Raw genomic sequence first — 20731 nt, 5'->3', positions numbered from 1 at the left:
TCTGAGAGTCATGCTTTTCTTTTGATGAGTGCACTTGATAAAATGCGTTCCACCCACCCACAGCCCCCTGCCTTCTCTGTGTTTCACTGATAACGTGACCTACCACACTGAAACAGTATTATTTCCTGAAAGGCTGTAGGCAAGCATGATGATGAGAAGACAAAAAGGGAAGTGAATGTTAAAAAGAATGAGAGAAAGGAATTGTGCATATGTATAAGGAAATCAGAAAAAAAGGTGTAAAAAAAGAAAAGGTGTGGTTAGAGTTGGCTATAATAAGGGGGGAAATAAGTGCATATTCCTTTCAAAGTGTATGCATCATAGCATACAGAAAAATAATTCTACCCACATCGCTACTCAAAATTCCCACCAATTTCTGTGGGATATGAATGTGGGAGATGAGGATAGATTTCAGTGACGTTAGCATGAGTTTAATGTTAGTGTAATGGAGTTCATATTTTGGAAAATGTTTGAGAGTAGGCAAAACAATCCTTTTCAGAAGTTGTGTTTAAAAAATATCTTTGCTTAAAGGAACAACAAATCAGAAATAAAAAGCAGGGTTATTTTATTTACATAGAACATAACTGTTTTTAACATAATTCCAGGATTTTTTTTACATATATCTATATAAATAGACACACACACTCTTTTTATCAATTTGTACTTTCCACAAGTATGTAAGAAAATGGTATTTAAGAACAATTCCTTGGTGATAATGTTTACAAGCAAAGCTAGTTACATTTGTAATCAAAGGAGGATTGGGGACAATAAAAGTATCCCAGCAGAGGAATACCAGTCCTTCTCAAACATATTACAATACTCTAATTGACTTCAACAGGGGTGGATTCACTGCTGTATGCTTTTTTTTTCAATGTAACTTTGAAATCTTCCTCTGTGCCAGTCATATCACTTCTCTGAGCAAGCACTTCCTTTAGTTTTATCTGGAACTGAGCTTGAATGAACCATCAGCAAAAAGCCTATGCATCACTTAAGTTCCCGTGCACTGATAAATTTCACTTTTTAACCTGTCCTAAAGCAATTATTTGTTCAAATCTCCCCTTCAGAGTTATTAATGGAAGGAAATAAAGCCTATTTCATGAGGTCATATTAAAATATGTTAAAATACACTCATGTTTATACATTTTTAGTCTGCTCAAAATCTTCTGGTTTGTACCAACTGTTATATTTTGCTCCTGACAAAGCATCAGCTGGTAACAAACAGCTTTGGCCCTGAACACATGCCTCATTTTCATTCTGTAATTTTATCCCATGAAGCTCTTCATTATTCTATGTTCTCTCTACCGTGAGCAATATCCCACAAGTCATTGCCAAATTGAGCAAGCTATGGACCTAATTGTGACAAGAGAAAGAAGACTGCTTATTGTTAACAGATATGATAGGTGAATAATAAATCAAAGCAAGAACTTGGGCAACAGCATTCATGTATTTTAGCATGTTGGATGAATTTGGAAGTGTGGAAAATCAGGATATTGGGATATTCTGCTTTTTTTTACCCCCAACCAGTTCTTAATCACAAAGTTAAGTAATCTAGTATAGGCAAACGACAACTTAGTGCCCAGTTTTGCCTATGAGACTACATACTAAACACCCATGCCAAACTTTTCAACCAGAATATGAATTTATCATTTGTATTGTAACACTCATCACTTTAGAAGTGATTAATTATCATCTAGAGTCTAGTCCATGCCCTAGGGAAATGTGTAGACCTGTACTTAACTCTTTTAGATTGATTAATGTACCTAAAGCTATTTATGTTTCTTTCTGGATCAGAACAGATTTCTCAATCAGTACAAATTTTTCATTTAATATCATTTAGTTCGGGACCAGAGCTAATGTGGGGTGATTCACAGAATTTTCAGCTGTGGTGATGAAGCTTCTAAGCAACTGCAAAATAGCAACCAATCCATCATCTGTGGCGCTGACCTTCTACAAGTATAGCTGGTGAGAGGGAAAGACAGTTCGAAACTTACCTGAACTGGCACTGGAAAAGACCCCAGTTTGATTTAGAATATCTCAATAGCTGTTGTGTGTCACATGAATTTCAGAGGCCTTATCTGATCTATTATGGTAGGCTGTTGAAGCTTCTTCAGAATAAATTGTCTAATTGCTTTGTGCTGTCTGACATACCAGTTTGCGCCAACTGGTACTAATAACTGGGCAGTGTGAGTTTAGTATTTAGCTAACTGCAAGTCTTGGGTAGCAGATACATACTTTAAAAGAAAAATTCCAAGGTAAATGATTCGATAGTTTTGTTAGAAAATCATTGTGACATTACTATTACTGAGAACATTAAAAATCATGTTTGTCTGTTGCATCATATTTTATTTAATGCATTGCCATTCTTTTGTACTCCATTGAAATGGTTCTTGCTAAAGAGTGTACTTACCTCTTCGTAAATCTCAAAACCATCCACTTTGATGTATTAGCTGCCATCAGTCACATTCTTCTTTCTAGAATCTCATTTTTTCTTGGTTTCCATGGCTGCCTTATTTCCCATATCTCCTCTTAGCTTTCTGATCATCACTTCAGTAAGTGCTTTAGAGGGATCTTTCTTGGTACAGCTCCACATCATTTCTTCTCTTTTTATTTGCACATACAGCTTCAACTGCTGTCTGTGTGCATGCAGCTCACAAACCTGCTTCATTAATCCAGATCTTCTCTTTCCCATCACACCAAGGTCTCTGTCTCTCAGATGGTCCCTTTGGAATGATATTGGCTACATCTCTACCAGCAGATAGTGTGGAGTGGAGAAACAGATCAGCAAAGCAAAGGAGGTGGTGCTGAGGACCTCACACCTGCATTGTGTGCATTGTGCAGAGAGGTTTTTTCAGACTAGCTGCGATCCAGTAACATGGACTGGATGCCCATTAGCAGTTGAAGCACTGCTTGGAGCAAAAGCACAGGTGTAGCCTTTGAACACAGGATTAGGGTCAGTTTCGTCTGAAAGTTCATGAGCTCCAAGACTGCTCTGCGATGTCGAAATATCCTTCTGAAAGGAACACTGCATGCTTTCTGCCATGTTTCCTCTCCTACTTAGAGCTGTCTTTGGCAGATGCGTATAAAAAAGCCTGAGAATTGTTTGGGTGTTAATCTACTATGGCACAACCTATCATGCTGACCAGTTGCCTGCCTCTTTTAATTAAATTGTAAATTCTTTGAGGTGTCATCTTCTCTTTTCCTAACACTGATGCCACCGGATAATAATTATTTTCTTACAAATGCAAATATATGATTATGATTTTATTCCTATTGCAGCTCATCTATTGTCATCTCTTTTCTATTTCCAGAAAAATTCTCATGTCTTTTTTGTATAAGACATCTGGTCAGTATAGCTCAGCTACAAGCCAAGGATAGTAAGAACTGTTTCAATTGGCATAATCTCCCAGTCACAAACAGTACAATCTTTGTCATCGGAAAGGAGAATTATATAAGGTTGCTTCTAGCCATTGTAGTCATTTTGGAGTTGTGTGGTTGGGGGGAGGGTGTTTGTTTCTTTTTAGTGCAGTGAAAGCGCAGAATTAAAATGCCTCAAATATTACTTTATCATTTAGTACTACGCATTCATTTCATCACTAGGATACAGACCTATTTTGAGTAGAGTGGTGTAACTGACCAGTAGTGGCTCTGGTAGCTATGCAAAAGACGCTAGAAGATGTGAGAATGGCCACACAGTCAAGACAACAGCATTGCCATGTTCAATGAACAAATTTATAAGAGCTGAAAGATAGCATTAAATGACACAGCAGGAGAAAACCCTCTGTTAAGCTGTACCATCCTGAAGACTGTCCGGGATGTATATCACTTATTTCACTCCTATGTGCAAGTCAGCGTGTCCCTTGCTTGACTAGGCTAGCCTTCTTGAGACCAGCCACTATTTTCTTGTGCTTCTGTGTCCCCAGCCATAAAGGATCATTGGGCATCTCATGGGTTGGGTCTTTTTTGTATGTCTCTTAGTAATAACTGTGTAAATTAGGAACTAGTTATTAAAGAGGAAAAATATTGTGAGAGTGAGAGTATGTATGGACTGTGTTCAACTGGAACAGATTCCCACTCACCACTCAAAATGGCTACTCACTTAAGCCCTTTGGATGGCTCTTCAGAGACACTTTGATCTTTCCCTTGACAACACACAGGTGCTTAAGGAGCATTCAGACCACCAAAAATATTATTCCATGTATTTCTGTGGGTCATACAGGTTTCGTGTGGCAGATGAGGTCTTTGGAGACCTAGACAAGAGGCTTACACATTTACTCTTCTCTAGCAGACTTCCCATTCTTCCCTAGCAGACTTTACTTGTCTCTAGAAGACTTTCTTTATCTGTTGATATTTAGATTTAGATTTATGAGAAGATAAAATATTTTTCTTAGGTGTTGTCATCCTGAGGGTACTTACATAAGGACTCAGGTTTGTTCTTTCAGACTTTCTGAAGTAGGCCCCATACTGTTGCTGTGCTACTTTCTCTTATGCAGAAAGTAAGAAATATTTTAGGTCTGCTAATATGGATTAGCTGCTTTGAACTGGTAGCTTTGTTCCAAAGAATGTTTGCAACTAAGACTGAACCTCTGTGTGTGTATGTTGCACATGTACATGCGCAGTTCGTCCATACTTTGGGATTTGGATCTCTGAACAGCAGTGTTGTTGCCTAGCTGAGGCTGGTATAACACAAGATTAATACAGTATGTGTTGGTAAAGCTGATTTTAAATTTAAAATAACCATCAGTGTTCCCCTTTTAGTCACTTACTAGTCACTGTTTATACTGATCTGTATTCCTTTTTTTTCCCCACTCAGATGTTGCAAGAGCAATTGAGTTACTGGAGAAACTTCAAGAATCTGGAGAAGTACCAGTACACAAGCTACAATCCCTAAAGAAGGTGCTGCAGAGTGAGTTTTGTACAGCTATCAGAGAGGTATGAAATTGAGATTTTTAGTTATTTCTCAGAATAACATCCCTCTCCTGAAAAGAAAAGTATATTTGCCTTTCAGTGCTGGAGAAGCAGGAGTACCGTGTATAAAGGACTATGGATGTGAGAGGTGTCTGTAGCTGCCTGCTACCATACAGAATGCTGAAGTTACTGAAAAGCAGACACAGAACAGTTGTGTCAGCAAGGCATCAAGCCTGAGGCAATTAGCCTTGCTAAGGAGAAAGTGTGATTAATTAGTATTTTAGTATTCTGCTCATGCTGTTTCAGGGTCTGCGCTAACCTGTACAGCACTGTGCTGGGATATGGGGACATGCCAAGTTGGGTCAGTGCAAGCTTAAATGCCTCTCCTTTGAGGTGTGTGTGATAGGGATGTGCTGATAAAATCAGAATGCTGTGAGAGACAAACGGTGCAAGCACTGAAGTTAACTGAAGCCAACAGGAATCTTGCTGTTGAAGTCAGTGGTCGGGTCCCAGTGGGCCTTGCTCCCCGTGTCAGAAATCCTTGTCAGATTGCTAAGAACTGTGATCATTATCCTGCCAGCTGCAGTCAGGGACCTTCCTAAGCTCTGCCCAACAATAGATAAATGATGATTGTTTTCTTCTAGTCAAGCTAGAGAAGAAACTTCCTACATGCATACAAGCAGTATCTTTAAAGCAGTTAAATTACAAATACTTCTGTTAGAAGTTTCTTAGACAGAAACCGTGAGTTAATACAACATTGTGTCAGACTTCTTACCTACTAAACTGAGTTCTGTTAGCCTGCCAGACAGAAGCAGCTCTAAATGCCCTAATGGAGGCAACATCTTTTCAGCAGAAAATCTGTCAGAACTTCAGTTTCAGTTTATCTGTCTACTGCCTGGAACTAATCCTCCCTCGCTGAAATCAATGGGGAATCTAATGTTCCCTCGATGGTAGCAGGATTGAACTCCTGATAACTAGGCAACAGCAGCGCATTGATTGAGTGGACTGCTGGGTGGCTGGAAGGAAGAAAGAGAGGAACAGACATTAGTTTAATAAGCAAAATGCAACACACTCTTTGTTTTATGGAATATATTCTTCAATGCGAGAAACAGAGAGAGGTTTCCACTTAATTAAATGGCAGTTTTCAAGGCTTTTTAAAGGGAATAGTGTTCCATGACAATAAATAATGGCACTATGTACCCTGAAAAGCTGATACTCTGACTAGTCCTTTCATTTAACCAACTAAATGCTTCTTTAATTGACCACAGAGCATTGAAAAGTTGTGGGGTTGTTTGGTTTTTTTTTTCAGACAGCAGAGCCTGGTACTCCAATTGTTAAAGGCAACTTTCAGTCTTTGCAGCATCATCAGTGAATTCTTACCAAATTTATATTCATCTCTGGAAAACAGTCTCAGCAGAAGCAAACACAAAGCTTGTTGAAACAGGTACAGAGCCTCAGAAGTAGGAAAATGGCTTAGACAAATGCACTCTCAGTTCAGTGAACTGAAAGCAGATTTTGACAAAATCATCTCAGTGGCACAAAAGGTCTTTATAGAGTGTTGTGTAAAGACAACCTGCACGTGACAGACTATCTAATTACTGTTAGATTCTTACAGCCAAATAATAGTCATTCTAAGAAGCCGGGAGCTAGTTGTTACACAATTGAGTGATGATGAATGAGCAGTTAGATCAGTTCTACCAACTTCATAAACAAAAACATTTATTTCTTTTTACATATTTAATATATAATATATATAATTTTTTTTTCACCAGTTGAAGAGTTGTTGGAAAACTGCACAAAATAATTTCTTCCATTTTTAAAAACACTAGTAAGAAAAGCATGGAATATTTTGGCCATATTACATTGTTAGACATCTCCAAGCACTGCAGCAAGGGCTTGGAGGATATCTGAGCTGGGTCTTGCCATTAATCAGGGATGCCCTTCTTTCATGTCCTTCATGTACACTGGAGTTTATGAAAGACTGATAGCTACTTTATTGAACAGCACAGTCTTTTCTGAGCATATTTGAGCTTGAGATAGCTGAGGTTAGACAGAAATCTCCTTGCAAATGCTCCCTCCCATTGTTTATCTTCTCTTATCCTGAGTGCAAGACATGAGAGTGTGGCGACTAGCTTTTAATTCCCCCTATTAGCACCTACATAGACTAGAGGAGAAAAGTTGTTGACCTTACAAGAGAAGGTACGACAGTCAGTTGGAAGTAATGAGAAAAGTGGGAGTTGTTTGGAACACAGGAGCCTTCCTGGAGAATGCAGTGAATCAGACTAGGTGTGAGCAGTAGGTAGGAGTAATCGAAATGGGATGAGGAGCAGTGGCAGGCTTTGTATTAGCATGCAAATTCTGGAAGAGGCTGCTTATTATATATATGCAGAGGTTCAGATCTGCAGTGTAGTGTGTTCATTGTATAATGCAAGATCTGCACCTAACTTAACTTTCATCAAAAAATCTAGTAAAAGAGGTTAAGGCTGACTCCTGTAGTCCTATAAACTCCATAATGGAGGAGCTTTGGAAAATAAACATTTTCGTTTCCAGTCTAAGAAATTACAGACACTTAACTATCCAGTGAGTTTGATTGTTAAATTATGTCCCAGAGAAACTCAGTATTGGGCTGAATGCAGGTGAAAGCATCAAAGATAAGATGTAGTCCACACAGTATTGATTGAATGTGACTTGTCCCTCCCACAAGTAGGAATTCTTTAACTACAGAAGCAGGAGGTCACTTTTATGATCAATTAGCCTTTAAAAGTATGAGATATTTTATTAGATGACATACATTCCAATCTAATGTGTAGGAATCTATTAAATGGCTGTAATGAATTGTATTTATGGGACCTTATTTAGTCAATCAACCCACCAGTTCAAATCCCCACACTAATATCCCATAGAAATAAGATCTTTTTAAAGTGACTGAGAGAATGAAATTTAAATAGAAGTACTTTGGCATTTTTCTAGGATGCTATGTCAGGAAATGGTGATTAATGGTTCTCACTTAGCTAAATATAAGTACCACCAACTGAAATATTCTGTCTGGCACTAGGCAAGAATACGTATTAGCTCTGAAAATAATGGAAATAATTGAAGTATGTAATGGCCTCAGTATTTTCTTTTCACCTGAACACCCCTAGACCAAAAAACAAGTTAATTGAAGTCTGAACACATTAAAATTGAGTTTTGAAAAAAAATTTAATTGTGTTTCAAAATTACTTATTTCAAAAGCTTCCTGGCTACATGAAGATTAATTAGCCTTCTATAGCCTTGTCACCTGGCAAAAGATGCATGAATCTTGTCCATTATACCATTAAGTCCTTTACCCTTCTGTGTGTTTTTGCTGTTTATTCAAAGCTGTTGCTATGTTATAGTCTTCTGATTCCAGGGGGGTTACTGGAATAGATGAAGGGCAAGGCTGTGAAAGTGAATGCATAATTGAACTACTGAGAAGATATATTCATGTGCAACATAAAACTAGGCAACCTGAATTAATAAAGCGACTTTAATTGTTGTTAGTCAGTAAAAAGGAAGTTATGAAAACTGTAAGGTAAGGTGAACTTCCTGTCTGGCAAGAAACCTTAAAGAGCTGTAGACACAGAAGTTACAATAAACAGTTGAGCAAAACACAGTGTATCATCAACAAGAAAATGTGGCATACCTTAGCAGATTATGGGAATTTCATTTACTGTTAACATCTGGTAATAGGTACTGAAGTGCCAGGAGAGTAATGATACAGCTTGATAAACCCATGCATCTCCTGATGAGCGGTTTTCCTTCAGGTTGATTCTCAAGTTTCTATTTCTGTCTGTTAAATATGTAAAATTCAAGTATATCTCGCTTTCCTCCCAGCCTTCCTTTGCTACTGCATTTTCCGTTTCAAGATTAAATCTAATGTTTTTCTGTATGGATATTATTTAAAAGAAAATCTGACTGGTAAATACATATGGTGAAACATTTATCAATACCAAAAGTAATCAGATCAGAAAGTCTTTATAAAAATGGTGTGGCAGCCAGACACACAAAAATAACCATTATTTCATTCTATCATCATATGACTCCCACCAAAATATCAGGTCATTGCGGAAGAGCACTTTTGCAGGACTGGGTCACTGACACAAGGAGGAGCAGTCAACACAAAATACTCTACTGTTGTGTGTTTTGTATGAAATTAGTCTGTGGAACAGCATGTTGTCTTTGCAGAAAGTTCAGTTTCTACTTCAGCAGTTTAAAACTTTTAAACTTACTATAAAATTATCTTGTGGACAAGATCATCCTGGACATTTAAAGACCACTAGTGACTTACAGGCAAAAAAATGGCAGTGGCAGAACACTGACCCATTTCTGATGAGGTCTGGATGCCCCCCAGTTACTTTAGAGATACATTTGATTATGTTCTATAATAAAAACATAGTTTCACTATATGCTAGGTAGGATAGTTCTACAAGCCTAGTTGGTATATTGGAATGATTTCCTTTAATTAATTTCATTTTCGTGCTTTAGCAATCTGAACGCCTGGAATCCCAGTGCTGCTGATATGCAATGTGTTATCCGGTCATTTCCTCAAGCTGCCTACCTGCGCTTTTTGTTTTTAACATGATATATGTCTTTGCAAATATTAGGGAACCAGAAGAATGCCGCTGGCTGGTGAAAGCTGAGTCTGGTGATACTGTGCACATTACTTTACTGTGATGCAGTGTGTGACAGCAGGAGGCTGGCTGGAACCCTTAGCTGTTCCCTTCAGATATCCCAGTACAGTGGTGTACTGCATTTTAAAGGGCTGTACTAAATACAACAATCTGGGTATTAGCTGGACTCAGGTGAAACTTCTCATTAATTCTTTTATTAAAATCATTCATTTAGGATTTTAATGTAGGAGTCATTTAAAGTTCTGGTTTCGTTGTGCTTTAAGAATCTCAAGATTTGTTTGTTTCATTTGCAATATAATGCTGTTCCTCCACCTTCTAGACCTAGCCCCTGAAAGCAGAGTTCCACTGTTTTCTGCCTGATGAATCCCATTCCTTGTAACAATAGAAGTTCACCAGGCCAAACTCTCTTGATTGGTACCAAGGGCAGCCACAGGGTTCAAATCCTGCCCTGCGTTACTCTTTCTTTTCACTGGGAGCTGAATATTTGCTACAGGACGAGAAATACAATTCCAGCCAGTCTCTCATCTCCACAGGGCTAGCCCAGCTTTTGAAGTTTTTAAATTATAAGATGCAACTTTGGAAAAAAAATATTTCTATGTATCGAGAAGACTTACTGCTATAATTCACAGCACAGAGCTGTGATTAAGGCTCAGTAGGAAGCCTGACATCTAAAGTCATCTAAAGCCCCTACTGTCACATTTACCCATGCAAACGGAGGCGTTGGTCAGGATTAAGCAAAAGTGGTATGTTGGACTTCCTAATAAGGCAATTAGTAAACTAAAGGGCAATAGGACAACTCATATGAGTAAAGCGAGCGAGATTTATCAGCTCATATTTGTAATTCAGGTCATAAAAGCAGTATGGTTATATTAGCATGATGTCCCATTAGACTGACTGGGAAGCAAAGTTCTCCTTAGGCTAATCTGATACCTTGTTAGACCTTGTTCTAGTATTCCAGGTAGTTTATTCAGAATTACTGCACCATTAATTTAGCAGTAGCACTCATGCAGCAGCAAATACGGAATTGTGCAAATTGACCAAATTCAGTCAGATTTTCACATGCTTATGCATGGATTGATTTGTACCTTTTCATTAAAATTTGCATTCCTGGATGCTAATTGTAAAGTTTCAGCATTTTATCTTTTTTTAGATACTGGGGTGGATTATGATGTCAGCTGAACCAGTCCAGCTTACCTGAATTCTGGGGCTGTGTAGCATTTGCAAGAGTCTTTTACTGTACCTTTCCGTCCCTTTTCCATTACCAGTGTCCCAGCAATGAAAAGCCACATAAAATAATGATAAAAATTTCCACTAAATGAGTACCTCCATCACTGTTTGGAAAGGGCATTACTTAGCTTCATTCAAAGATGACAGTATGGCAAAGTAATGCTTTCATGTTTTACAGAGTTTTACTTTCCCTCTCCTGGTTACAAGTACTGTATCTATAATGATGAGTTGAGAGAAGGATTTGTAATGTATGTAAATTAGGGCAGAAAAAAAATCATATTTCAAAAGATGGGCTGCCTGCTTTTTGTCTTGCCACCATGCTGTATTAGGCATTTGGAAAGTTCAGCAAAAAGCTTAAGTTAGTAGTAAACACGGAAAATTTTTTTTTAAATTACCCTACTGTGTTCAAATATGTGCTATTTTTTAGAATGAACATAACCAGAAATTACGCAAATTTTGAAAAACAATGAAGTTTCATTTGCCACTTTACCGTAAATGATGGAAGCATTACTCTGTTGCTTGCAAGCCCTGGATGGCATGAATGAGAACTTTTGGAATGATTACCTTGTCACTCAGCAGATGGCCTTCATTAATGGCAATTATATGAATTTACCAAGCTGCCCAAGCATTATCTGAGAGAAGGCATTGTTAAGCCTCTGTGCAATTACTAAGTCCCTACAACTTCCATGACTTCACTGCAGGAGATTTAAAACAGCTGCTGTTGTCACTTTTTTTTAGCTGCCTAGAGCTAAATACATTGATTTCACAGATGTAGTACCCCAGAGTCTGGGGCCAGCCTGTATCACTGGTCTTTAATCAGTGCTTTCTCCCCATTGTTTTTGATTAAAGATCAATTTTCAGAGTCAGCTGATGGCTATATATCTACTCACATTTGTGCTCTGCTTGCACAGTTGTGCCTTTCACAAAAGATAAATATTTTAGTGCTGCAAGAGTCCTGCAATATATAGAATCAAAGCAATGACATCTCTTGTTCATGTTACAGTTTATCTGGATTGCTGTACCATATTTACTAAAACTCTCTGGTGAGTGGTGCTCAGGTGATGTTCTTAGTTCTGCACATGGCTGCAGTTGCGTGTGTTGCAGAAGGTGAGACTCCAGTGGAACATGGGTGATGCATCTCAGCATCTTTTTTGTTTTCCTCCCATTATCATTTTAGTTTATTGTTACAGTATCATATTTGATTACCTAAAACTCTTAAGAGTAAACAGCATAGCCTCTGCTGCAGTTCATCTCAAGCCTGCTTCTTCCTTTTGAGAGAAATCAGCAGCAAGGTGAACTACTGAGGAATGTTTATGCTGACAGGTTGTTGGAAGCCACTGCACCACTGTTTCTGCCTTGATGGAGCCTCAGTATCGCCCTCCTTCTGCTTAACTGATGCCACTGATGAGACTCCTGAGAAACGCTGCTCGGGAGTTTTTAATTGTGCCTTCAGAAAAGAAAAGAAATTGTAAAACTGTTTTAAAACTCCATTTTAGCTACATTTTTGTTGGTATTTAAAACAAGAAACATCAGCAGTTTCCTTCCTTCTCCCTGCCTTCTCAGCTCGATAGGAACACTTGAGATGAACTTGCATGACAGGCTCAGGTTATGTCGTGTTTCATCCAGGTGCTGCCAAAGGTTTTGCCAATTCTGTTAATGTTTGGAAAATGGCTGTTGCCTATGGCAGCCCCAACAGCATATATACAGACTTACTGATAAAGTGGAGGAAATTAGTGTTTTTTAATGCTTGGCATATTTTTGAACTCAAAAGTAACTGGCAGTGAGGTCTAAGAGAGAGTTTTAAATTATGAGCTATGAATTCCAAGTGGTCTTACGGGAATTAACTAATCACACATGTTGCTATTTATTTTGATCCCGGTATATTGCAGTAGAAGCAGCAAAAGAGACTTTCAGGACAGTATTTTGCTAAAGTTCAGTGACTGCAAAGCATACAATTTCTGAGACACCTATAATGTCTCCAAAGACACCAGATCATAGTTGCCATTGACTTAGAGCAGAGTATAGAATAGTGTATAAGGGACATGAAATAAACTAAATGACCCAGTCATATTTTTATTGTCTCTCATATAAGCAATTTTTATTTGCAAATAAAAGTCTATTTTTCATTATTCTTAAGAGGATGCCAAGCAACTTCCTATTCACTTTACAGTGTCAGAATGATGTTTCCAGACAGAATCGACATTGGAGGGAAGAAGAGAGAGCACACAGAGGTCTTGTGTGTCCTAACAGCAACACCAGGAGTGTTTCAACTGACTCATCCAATATGTGCAGAGGATGTGACAGCATGCATTTCCTGGTACATCTGCTATGTTCTTCTGCTCGTGCAGAAGGAAGGAAGGAGATTCTGGCCCCAGCCTGTAACCCCTGTTGGGTTGTTTCTTGGACAGGCGCAGCCTCATATGGCAAGAACTCAGGGACCAAAACTTGGTTCAGCTTTCAGACAGCAACACATATACTGTCAGAGCAGAGTGAGCACCACCCTTTCCCACATAAAAAATGAAAAAATGCTGGAGCAAGTAATATTTTGGCATTTTAACTGGAGCCTCTGTAAAGTATTCCACCCTAAATTACAATATTATACCCTTACGGTGATTATACTTCATTTATTTTTAACAATGTTTCAGGCCTGTGCTGTTTTTTCCTACTGCCTAAGGACAGCTTAATAATGCATGAAGATTCAGATAGGTTTTTTCACTTTGGTAAAACTGACCTAGTTTCCTCCATAACCCCCACCCCCCAAAGAAGGAAACTTTTAAATAAAATATCCTCTATGAAAATGTAAAAGCCAACATTCATAATATTTCTTCCACACGTTCTGAAATTAAAACTGTCTCATCTCCTCAGGTTGTTAAATGAGCCTGAGTTTCATTTACAGGTTTGAGGTTTTTCATGGGTTAGCATCCCTACTGCATGTGGCAACATCCGTGCAGTGTTACTTCATGGAAAGGGATTGTTATGACAATTGTGAAAATGATACAGATGTTTGATTTTGAAAATAGACACCAACAGTTTTCCTGATGCAAACATGTAACTGCTCACAGGCTAATGAAAGCTTATAATGTAAAAATATTCAGAATGCCAGCAACCTTGAATGACCACATTCTGTCAGATATAAATAGCTCGTTAATACAGACTAGTTGTCACAAAGCAGCTTTTTCTACAAGTTGTCCAAATTCAGTAGCTGCAGGAAATAACTTATGTAACATGGGCTTTTTGGTACTTCCAGTAAGCCCTATAATATATCACATGCCTTCCTCTCAAAGGTACTTTTCAACCATTTCAACCTCACTGTACTCACAGGCATCCATCGAGTTGTCCTTTTGACATTGACAAAAGAAGATCTTTTGTCAGCTTGCTCTCAGGGACAGAATGAAGACGATGTACAGTATGCTTTTGGTTGTGTTTGACTTGTTTTCCTTCTTTTATGTCCTCATCTGTTCAGGTGTCATCTTAAATGGATGATCAGATTGGTTTGTGGGTTATTTTCTAGAAAAGCAAATACTGTTTGAAATCTCGACAAACCTATCATAAAGAGCATATATATCCAAAATGAGACAAAGACCTACAAATACTTCCAGTGGAGAAGTATTACCAAAGGAGATTACCAAGGAATGATTACCAAAAGAGGTGAAAAAGACCCAATTACATCCAACAGTTATAACTTGAAATTGGACAAATTTAGCTTACAAATTTACTTTAGAAATAATCCATTTTTAATGGAAATGCTGTTAACCAGTTGACCAATTTTCCTAAATAAGCTGGAGGCTTGAAATTCACAGACCTTTTAAAGACTTTGTAGTTCAAGCAAAAATTATGATTGGTGCAGAAATTACCAGATGAGATTCCATGGTTGATGGTGTACAAGAGATTAAAGGTGACCAGAGTCCCTCCTGATCTTTGTAGCATTTAAAACGTCCTTGCCCACTGATGTGGTAGAAGTATGATCTGAATTGAGTGCTGAAGTACAGCTCTGGAGGGATCTGTCCAGGCATACAAATTACTGCATTCCCCTCCACAGACATAAATGTATTGGATTAAGAATGGAAAATACAGGCAAGAGGTTGTGGGGAAGGAAAAAATGCCAAACAGAATGTGAAGATGTAAAAATGATGAAAACAGAGGGGGAAAAAAGACACAGCTGGTTCGTGCTGCAGGTGGAAGTTTGCCCTCAGAAACAAGGCATTCACAGGCACCGCAGTGGAGGTCAGCAGCTCTCCAGTGCACCTTTGCACTGTAACTTCTCCCTATCACGAGTAGGCGTCCTCCTGCCCCAAGGACTGGTGCACGCACACCAAATGAGATGATATGTGGGTCTATAGAGTCTCACCTCTTCTGTCAGAAGGAGGCTGAAGGTCTGAGAATCAGCTGCAGATTTTGGGAAGAGGGGAGGAGAGAGGCCAGCAGCTATGCTGAATAAAGCACACACACACAGACATGAGCTCTTCTCACCATGGTAAAAGGCTGATTGAGATATTCCTTTCCACTTGACATCTTAGAAGGGAGAAATATTTACTTCATCCTTTCCAACATATGAAGGCAATTGGGAAGATAGGGATTCAGCGTAGTTGATGGCACAAGCATCATATTGAGGTGTAAGTAAGTAACAATTTCTCTTTTATAGCTTAGCCTCAGTTCTGCAAGGATGCACACATGTATACTGTTTCATTGACATGACTACATAAATGCAATGAAACCAATTATGTCTTCCTTGCACTGGTTATTCTCACGCTAACTCTCCCCTCTGTACGGTCTGACAGAATCCTGTCTTCCCTTCCTTGAAAGACTTCTTCCGAAAATAGATATACGATTCTCTTCTACATTGAAGCAATAAAAAATATGGCAGACAAACTAAAGAAACAAAACCCGGATGATGCCAATGTATGTGTTAAACATTGCTTATCAATCCCTGTGCAGGTTGTTTCTTCGTTCCACACTTTAACCTGCTTACCTATGGCACTTACTTAGGTTGTGACTTCTTGAAGGAAGAGTTTTATGTCTTTTTATATATTGCCATACTGCAGGCACTGTGGAAACACAGCTGATTACTACTTCTTACGTATGTTATCTCATGTGCTAAGAAACCCCCAACATTTTCAAAAAGGTTACTTCCTCACTTATGAATCTCAGAGAAATGTGTCTATCCGGGCCTGCTACTTCACAGGTCTGAATTGCAATGTACTCTGTCTTGGGTTTTGTTTGTGGGGTTTTTTGAACACTTGTTGGTTGCTGTAAAATTATTTCTGCCTCATGCCTCTTCCCTTCTGATGTTCAGACCAAGTTGTCCTGAAGTCAGTTGAGCATCATTAGTGTAGGTACAGTTGCACCTAGAATTACATAGTATTTCATCAGGGGAGGAGGCATTGAATACCTCTTACAGAAGTTAATGGAACAAAATCTGTTTAATTACATTGTAACTTCGAGAGTTGAGCAGAAAAGATGCTGCATCATTCCAGTTGTAAACAGAATGCTGCTTCTAGCCACCTTTATAAAACAGGCTGCTAAGTGCACTGTTATTCCTGGACCTCCTCCTAAAGCTTCGCATTGACTTAAATGGGCCATCCCAGTACATGCTGCTTTGTTACGAGTCCGTATGGAGTAATTTTTGTTAAGAAGCTAGCTCCTAAAGTACCTGTAAGGCAGTCCCTCTTCCCGTGCTTCAGTAATGCTAAACCAGCTGCTTTGCCTCCCAGCTGAATGCGTGGGGACGAGGACTATAGTCATAATAATACCTGCTGCATCTGACTCACTACAGCTCCTGCTGGGAGAAGTAATAAAATGTGCATTCCTCTGTGCCAGCAAGAGCTGCCACAGTATAAGGATTCACTTCCATGTTTGGATTTTCTAGTTGTAATTTTCCTCCCTCACTCTTTTTGTATTTTTTGAGTATTGTGGGAGAATAACTTCAGATTATGGTGTCTGAGGAACTACCTGCAGAAGCTGAAAAAGTCTGAGATCTATATTTGTGCTTTCAGGAGTATTTCTTGATGGGAGTGTTGTATTCTCTGCACCACAGGAAAGAGAAAACAAAGGCAAGTACATCTAGCTCCACAGCACAAATGAGAGCTGTGTGAACAGTCCCCTGTCTGCAGCACGCTTTTACCCGATGAACGTTCAGCGTACAGACACTGACAATCTTGGCAGAAACGCTGTGGGGGAAAATTATCTGAAACATTACCATTTACCTTACAGCTGCAGTTTTGCGTCTTGAAACATTGACATTTCACCTGTAATTTAATCTCTATTATTAATGAATTGTGGAAACTCTTTTCCCTAGGCACTAGACCATCAGACTGTGTATGGAGTCTGTCAGCAAATAATATTACTAAACACCCATGTAATCTTTAGACACTCTAAAAAGAAATAGCTGTACATACAAAAATAGATATGCACCTCATTTCCAAATTAGTAACCTATAGTAACCAACTAGATACTGTCCTGGGCAACCAGCTCTAGGTGGCCCTGCTTGAGCAAGGGGGTTGGACGAGATGACCTCCAGAGGTCCCTTCCAACCTCAACCAGTCTGTGATTCTGTGATTCTGTGATATGTTAATTGTCTTTCTTCAACTCATTCGTATTACACAATGATGTCTTTCAAAATGATTCATCTGTCATGGTCAACAAAGGTCACGGTTTTAAAAGACTTCCTTAGTAAATATCCTAAAGGAGCTTTTCAAATACTTGTAATTAAACTCTGCACCTTTGTCGTCTTCTGTACCGAGTGACATTTTGTCCAAATAAGGAAATCTACAGAAGATCTTAGAAGGACATCTTAAGGATGGCATTGTTAGATTAAGGAGAATTGCTGTATGTTAAAAATGTAATCAGATGTACAGATAATAGTAGGCACTGAAAGGAAAGATTTTATAAAACCATTTCAATTACTTGCCATGTACAATGGATTGAACAAGAAGCTATATTCCACTCCGGGAGGATTTAAATGCCACCTTATTTACTTTGAGAACAAAGAGATTTTCAGTTTATCTGTTCTGTGTACATAGAAGAGGCAGCAGAATGGATTCGTTGTGCACAAATCACAGCTAAGGTGGTGCTGAGAACAGTGTAGATAAAGGGGTTAGTGTGGCTACAGGCAAACAACGATTATTTATGGACTTCAGTGTGCTTTTTGTGCATTGCTAGAATGAGCAATGATTAGATCTGAACCCTACAACGAGTTTAAGGGGCTTGGTGGAACAGGTACAGTTAATCTGTGTTTGGTTGTTAAACTGTCAATAATAAGAGAGTTATGTAGGTGTATGTTTTATCCTTCTTGAACTCAAATTACATTAAACATTATGTAACAGTCAAATAGGAGAATTAGATTTACGAATGCCTCAAGCAGATATTCAAGTCTGGTCACATCTGTTGCTTATAGAGAGGGAGATTTGACATGCAAGACTTCTTTTCCTAAGAACTGTGTTATAGATATTATGATCACTGGTAACTCTTCGCAGAACACCATTTTAAATCTGTTATCATTGAGAATTTACAAATGAAGCCAAGGATTATATGACATTATTGATCATATTTTTCACAAGTTTTTGAGTCAGTTGATTCTTTTTTAACATATTGCAAGGTCCTGCACTTGGGCCACAACAACCCCATGCAACGCTACAGACTTGGGGAAGAGTGGCTGGAAAGCTGCCTGGCAGAAAAGGACCTGGGGGTGTTGGTTGACAGCTGGCTGAACATGAGCCGGCAGTGTGCCCAGGTGGCCAAGAAAGCCAATGGCATCCTGGCTTGTATCAAAAATAGTGTGGCCGGCAGGACTAGGGAAGTGATCATGTCCCTGTACTTGGCACTGCTGAGGCCGCACCTCAAATACTGTGTTCAGTTTTGGGCCCCCCACTACAAGAGGGATATTGAGGTGCTGGAGTGTGTCCAGAGAAGGGCAACGAAGCTGGTGAAGGGTCTGGAGCAGAAGTCCTATGAGGAGTGGCTGAGGGAACTGGGGTTGTTCAGCCTGGAGAAAAGGAGGCTGAGGGGAGACCTTATTGCTCTCTACAACTACCTGAAAGGAGGTTGTAGAGAGGTGGGGGTCGGTCTCTTCTCCCAGGTAACAAGTGATAGGACGAGAGGAAATGGCCTCACGTTGCACCAGGGGAGGTTTAGACTGGATATTAGGAAATTTTACTTCACTGAAAGGGTTATCAAGCATTGGAACAGGCTGCCCAGGGAAGTGGTTGAGTCGCCATCCCTGGAGGTATTTAAAGGACGTTTGGATGAGGTGCTTAGGGACATGGTGTAGTGGTGGTCTTGGTAGTGTTAGGTTTACGGTTGGACTCGATGATCTTAAAGGTCTTTTCCAACCTATATGATTCTGTGATTCTGTGAAATACTAGTTTAATCACACACTAGTGAGTTTGTTCTTTCACCAGTATACAAATTAGTTACCAGGACATTGGATATTATGAAGCCTACCAGCTAGGATGCAGATGATATGGAGTTATATGACATCAAACCTAGCAAATAATCACATGAATGTATCATTATCAGCTCTTCTTTGTGATATTCTACCTTAGTAATGAATATTTTAAAGAACTTCTTAGTAACTGTTCCTATATCTGAAATATTGTGACCTGTTTTCAAAACAATTTAATGTCATAATAGTTCAATAATCAAATACATGCTTTTAGACATTATAGGCAGCCACAGCATTTATAGCTGTGCAAGTAAAACCGATATGTACAATCTGCTCTCATGCTTTAAGATGAAGGGGAACCTGCAGATATCAAGAAAATACAGCATTATCAATGGTTCAATACAGCATGGGTTCTGAAGTAACAAGTATGTAATGATTCATTACAGCAATTACACAGTATTCTTATATAATGTAGTAGTTGTTCTTATATAAGAGTATGTCCTACAACATAATACAATAAGCGTTGAACTGATCTGTGCAGGATAGTGCTGAGTATGTAGACTCAACCCGTTTTTATGATGGCATCATTCAGTACAAAGATAGAACAAACCAAAGATCCTTTACAGGCCATAAAAGAGCTTTCTTTTTCCATATCTTTAAAATTAAGGGCAAAATCCTGGCCTCTACTGAGGTCAATGACAGTTTTACCAATGGAAGCAACATTTCATTTCAAATGGAGGAAGCAGGAAGCTTTTCAACATGCTCCCCTTGTCTCAGTTTTCTTCACTGGCCCAAGTTTTTCTGAATTAAGTCCTAGAATGACTTACATGCTGACAACAGTCAAGACAAATAATCTTTTTGCTGTACTTTGAAAGTGTTTAGCATATTTTAGATCTCAAAAATGGGTTGCATTTATTACCTCCTTTCCTTTTTTGCCTTTCCCTTGTGTATGATAGCCCTTAAAAAAGGTTTGGGGATCAGTCATTGTAAACATTTTACTACTCAGGAGTGTTTGATTACCACTATGTCTGTCCACTGAGATCAGAAGTGAGCCACACATCTTAATTCCATTTAGATGTTTGTAGCAATATGTTCGTCAGTGTGTAAGTTTTATAATAACAGGCTCAGCGGGGAGAGATACATCATTATGATACTGCATAACAAGTCATCAGGACAGGGGGATGGGGAAGTTTTACCTATCGGTGGGACAAACCGTTGTTCATAGGTCAACGAATTACAGGATCTGACACCTTCTCTGCCAAAGTAATATTTACATTACCAAAGAGGGGAGTTTTGGCACTCCTGCTAAAGTATCACCAAATCAGTGAAAGGTAAATATATTTTGGAAAGCACTATTGAATCTGCACTCCTCAAGGACCCTAAGAAAGAGATTGCTTTAAAAGCTAACATACCTTACCAGCAAAGGTTCTCTCTGAGGAATGCAGCCTGAGACACACAGCACATGAAAAGACAAAATTCCTGATGAAGTAGGTCAAGAAAATGCCCAGAGTAAATCAGTGGCATATAGGAATGTTTTTTTAGGTTTGGTGGGTTTATAAGAAAATTAAAT

The 20731-nt window shown here is 38.8% G+C and overlaps 1 protein-coding gene across 1 annotated transcript in view; it reads left to right on the top strand.

The window, feature by feature from the left end:
- Positions 1 to 20731, top strand: part of LIN7A (lin-7 cell polarity scaffold A) — a 50241-nt gene that overhangs the window by 15203 nt on the left and 14307 nt on the right. Inside the window, exon 2 of the mRNA XM_075496293.1 lies at positions 4808 to 4926. Coding sequence (XP_075352408.1) covers positions 4808 to 4926 — 119 coding nt within the window. The remainder of the gene's footprint in view (positions 1 to 4807; positions 4927 to 20731) is intronic.

This window comes from Mycteria americana, chromosome 1 (genome assembly GCF_035582795.1).
Source record: "Mycteria americana isolate JAX WOST 10 ecotype Jacksonville Zoo and Gardens chromosome 1, USCA_MyAme_1.0, whole genome shotgun sequence".
In the NCBI taxonomy this organism is placed as follows: Eukaryota; Metazoa; Chordata; class Aves; order Ciconiiformes; family Ciconiidae; genus Mycteria; species Mycteria americana.
Note: the sequence above shows the minus strand (reverse complement) of the source record. Positions and strands in the feature narration are given on the sequence as shown.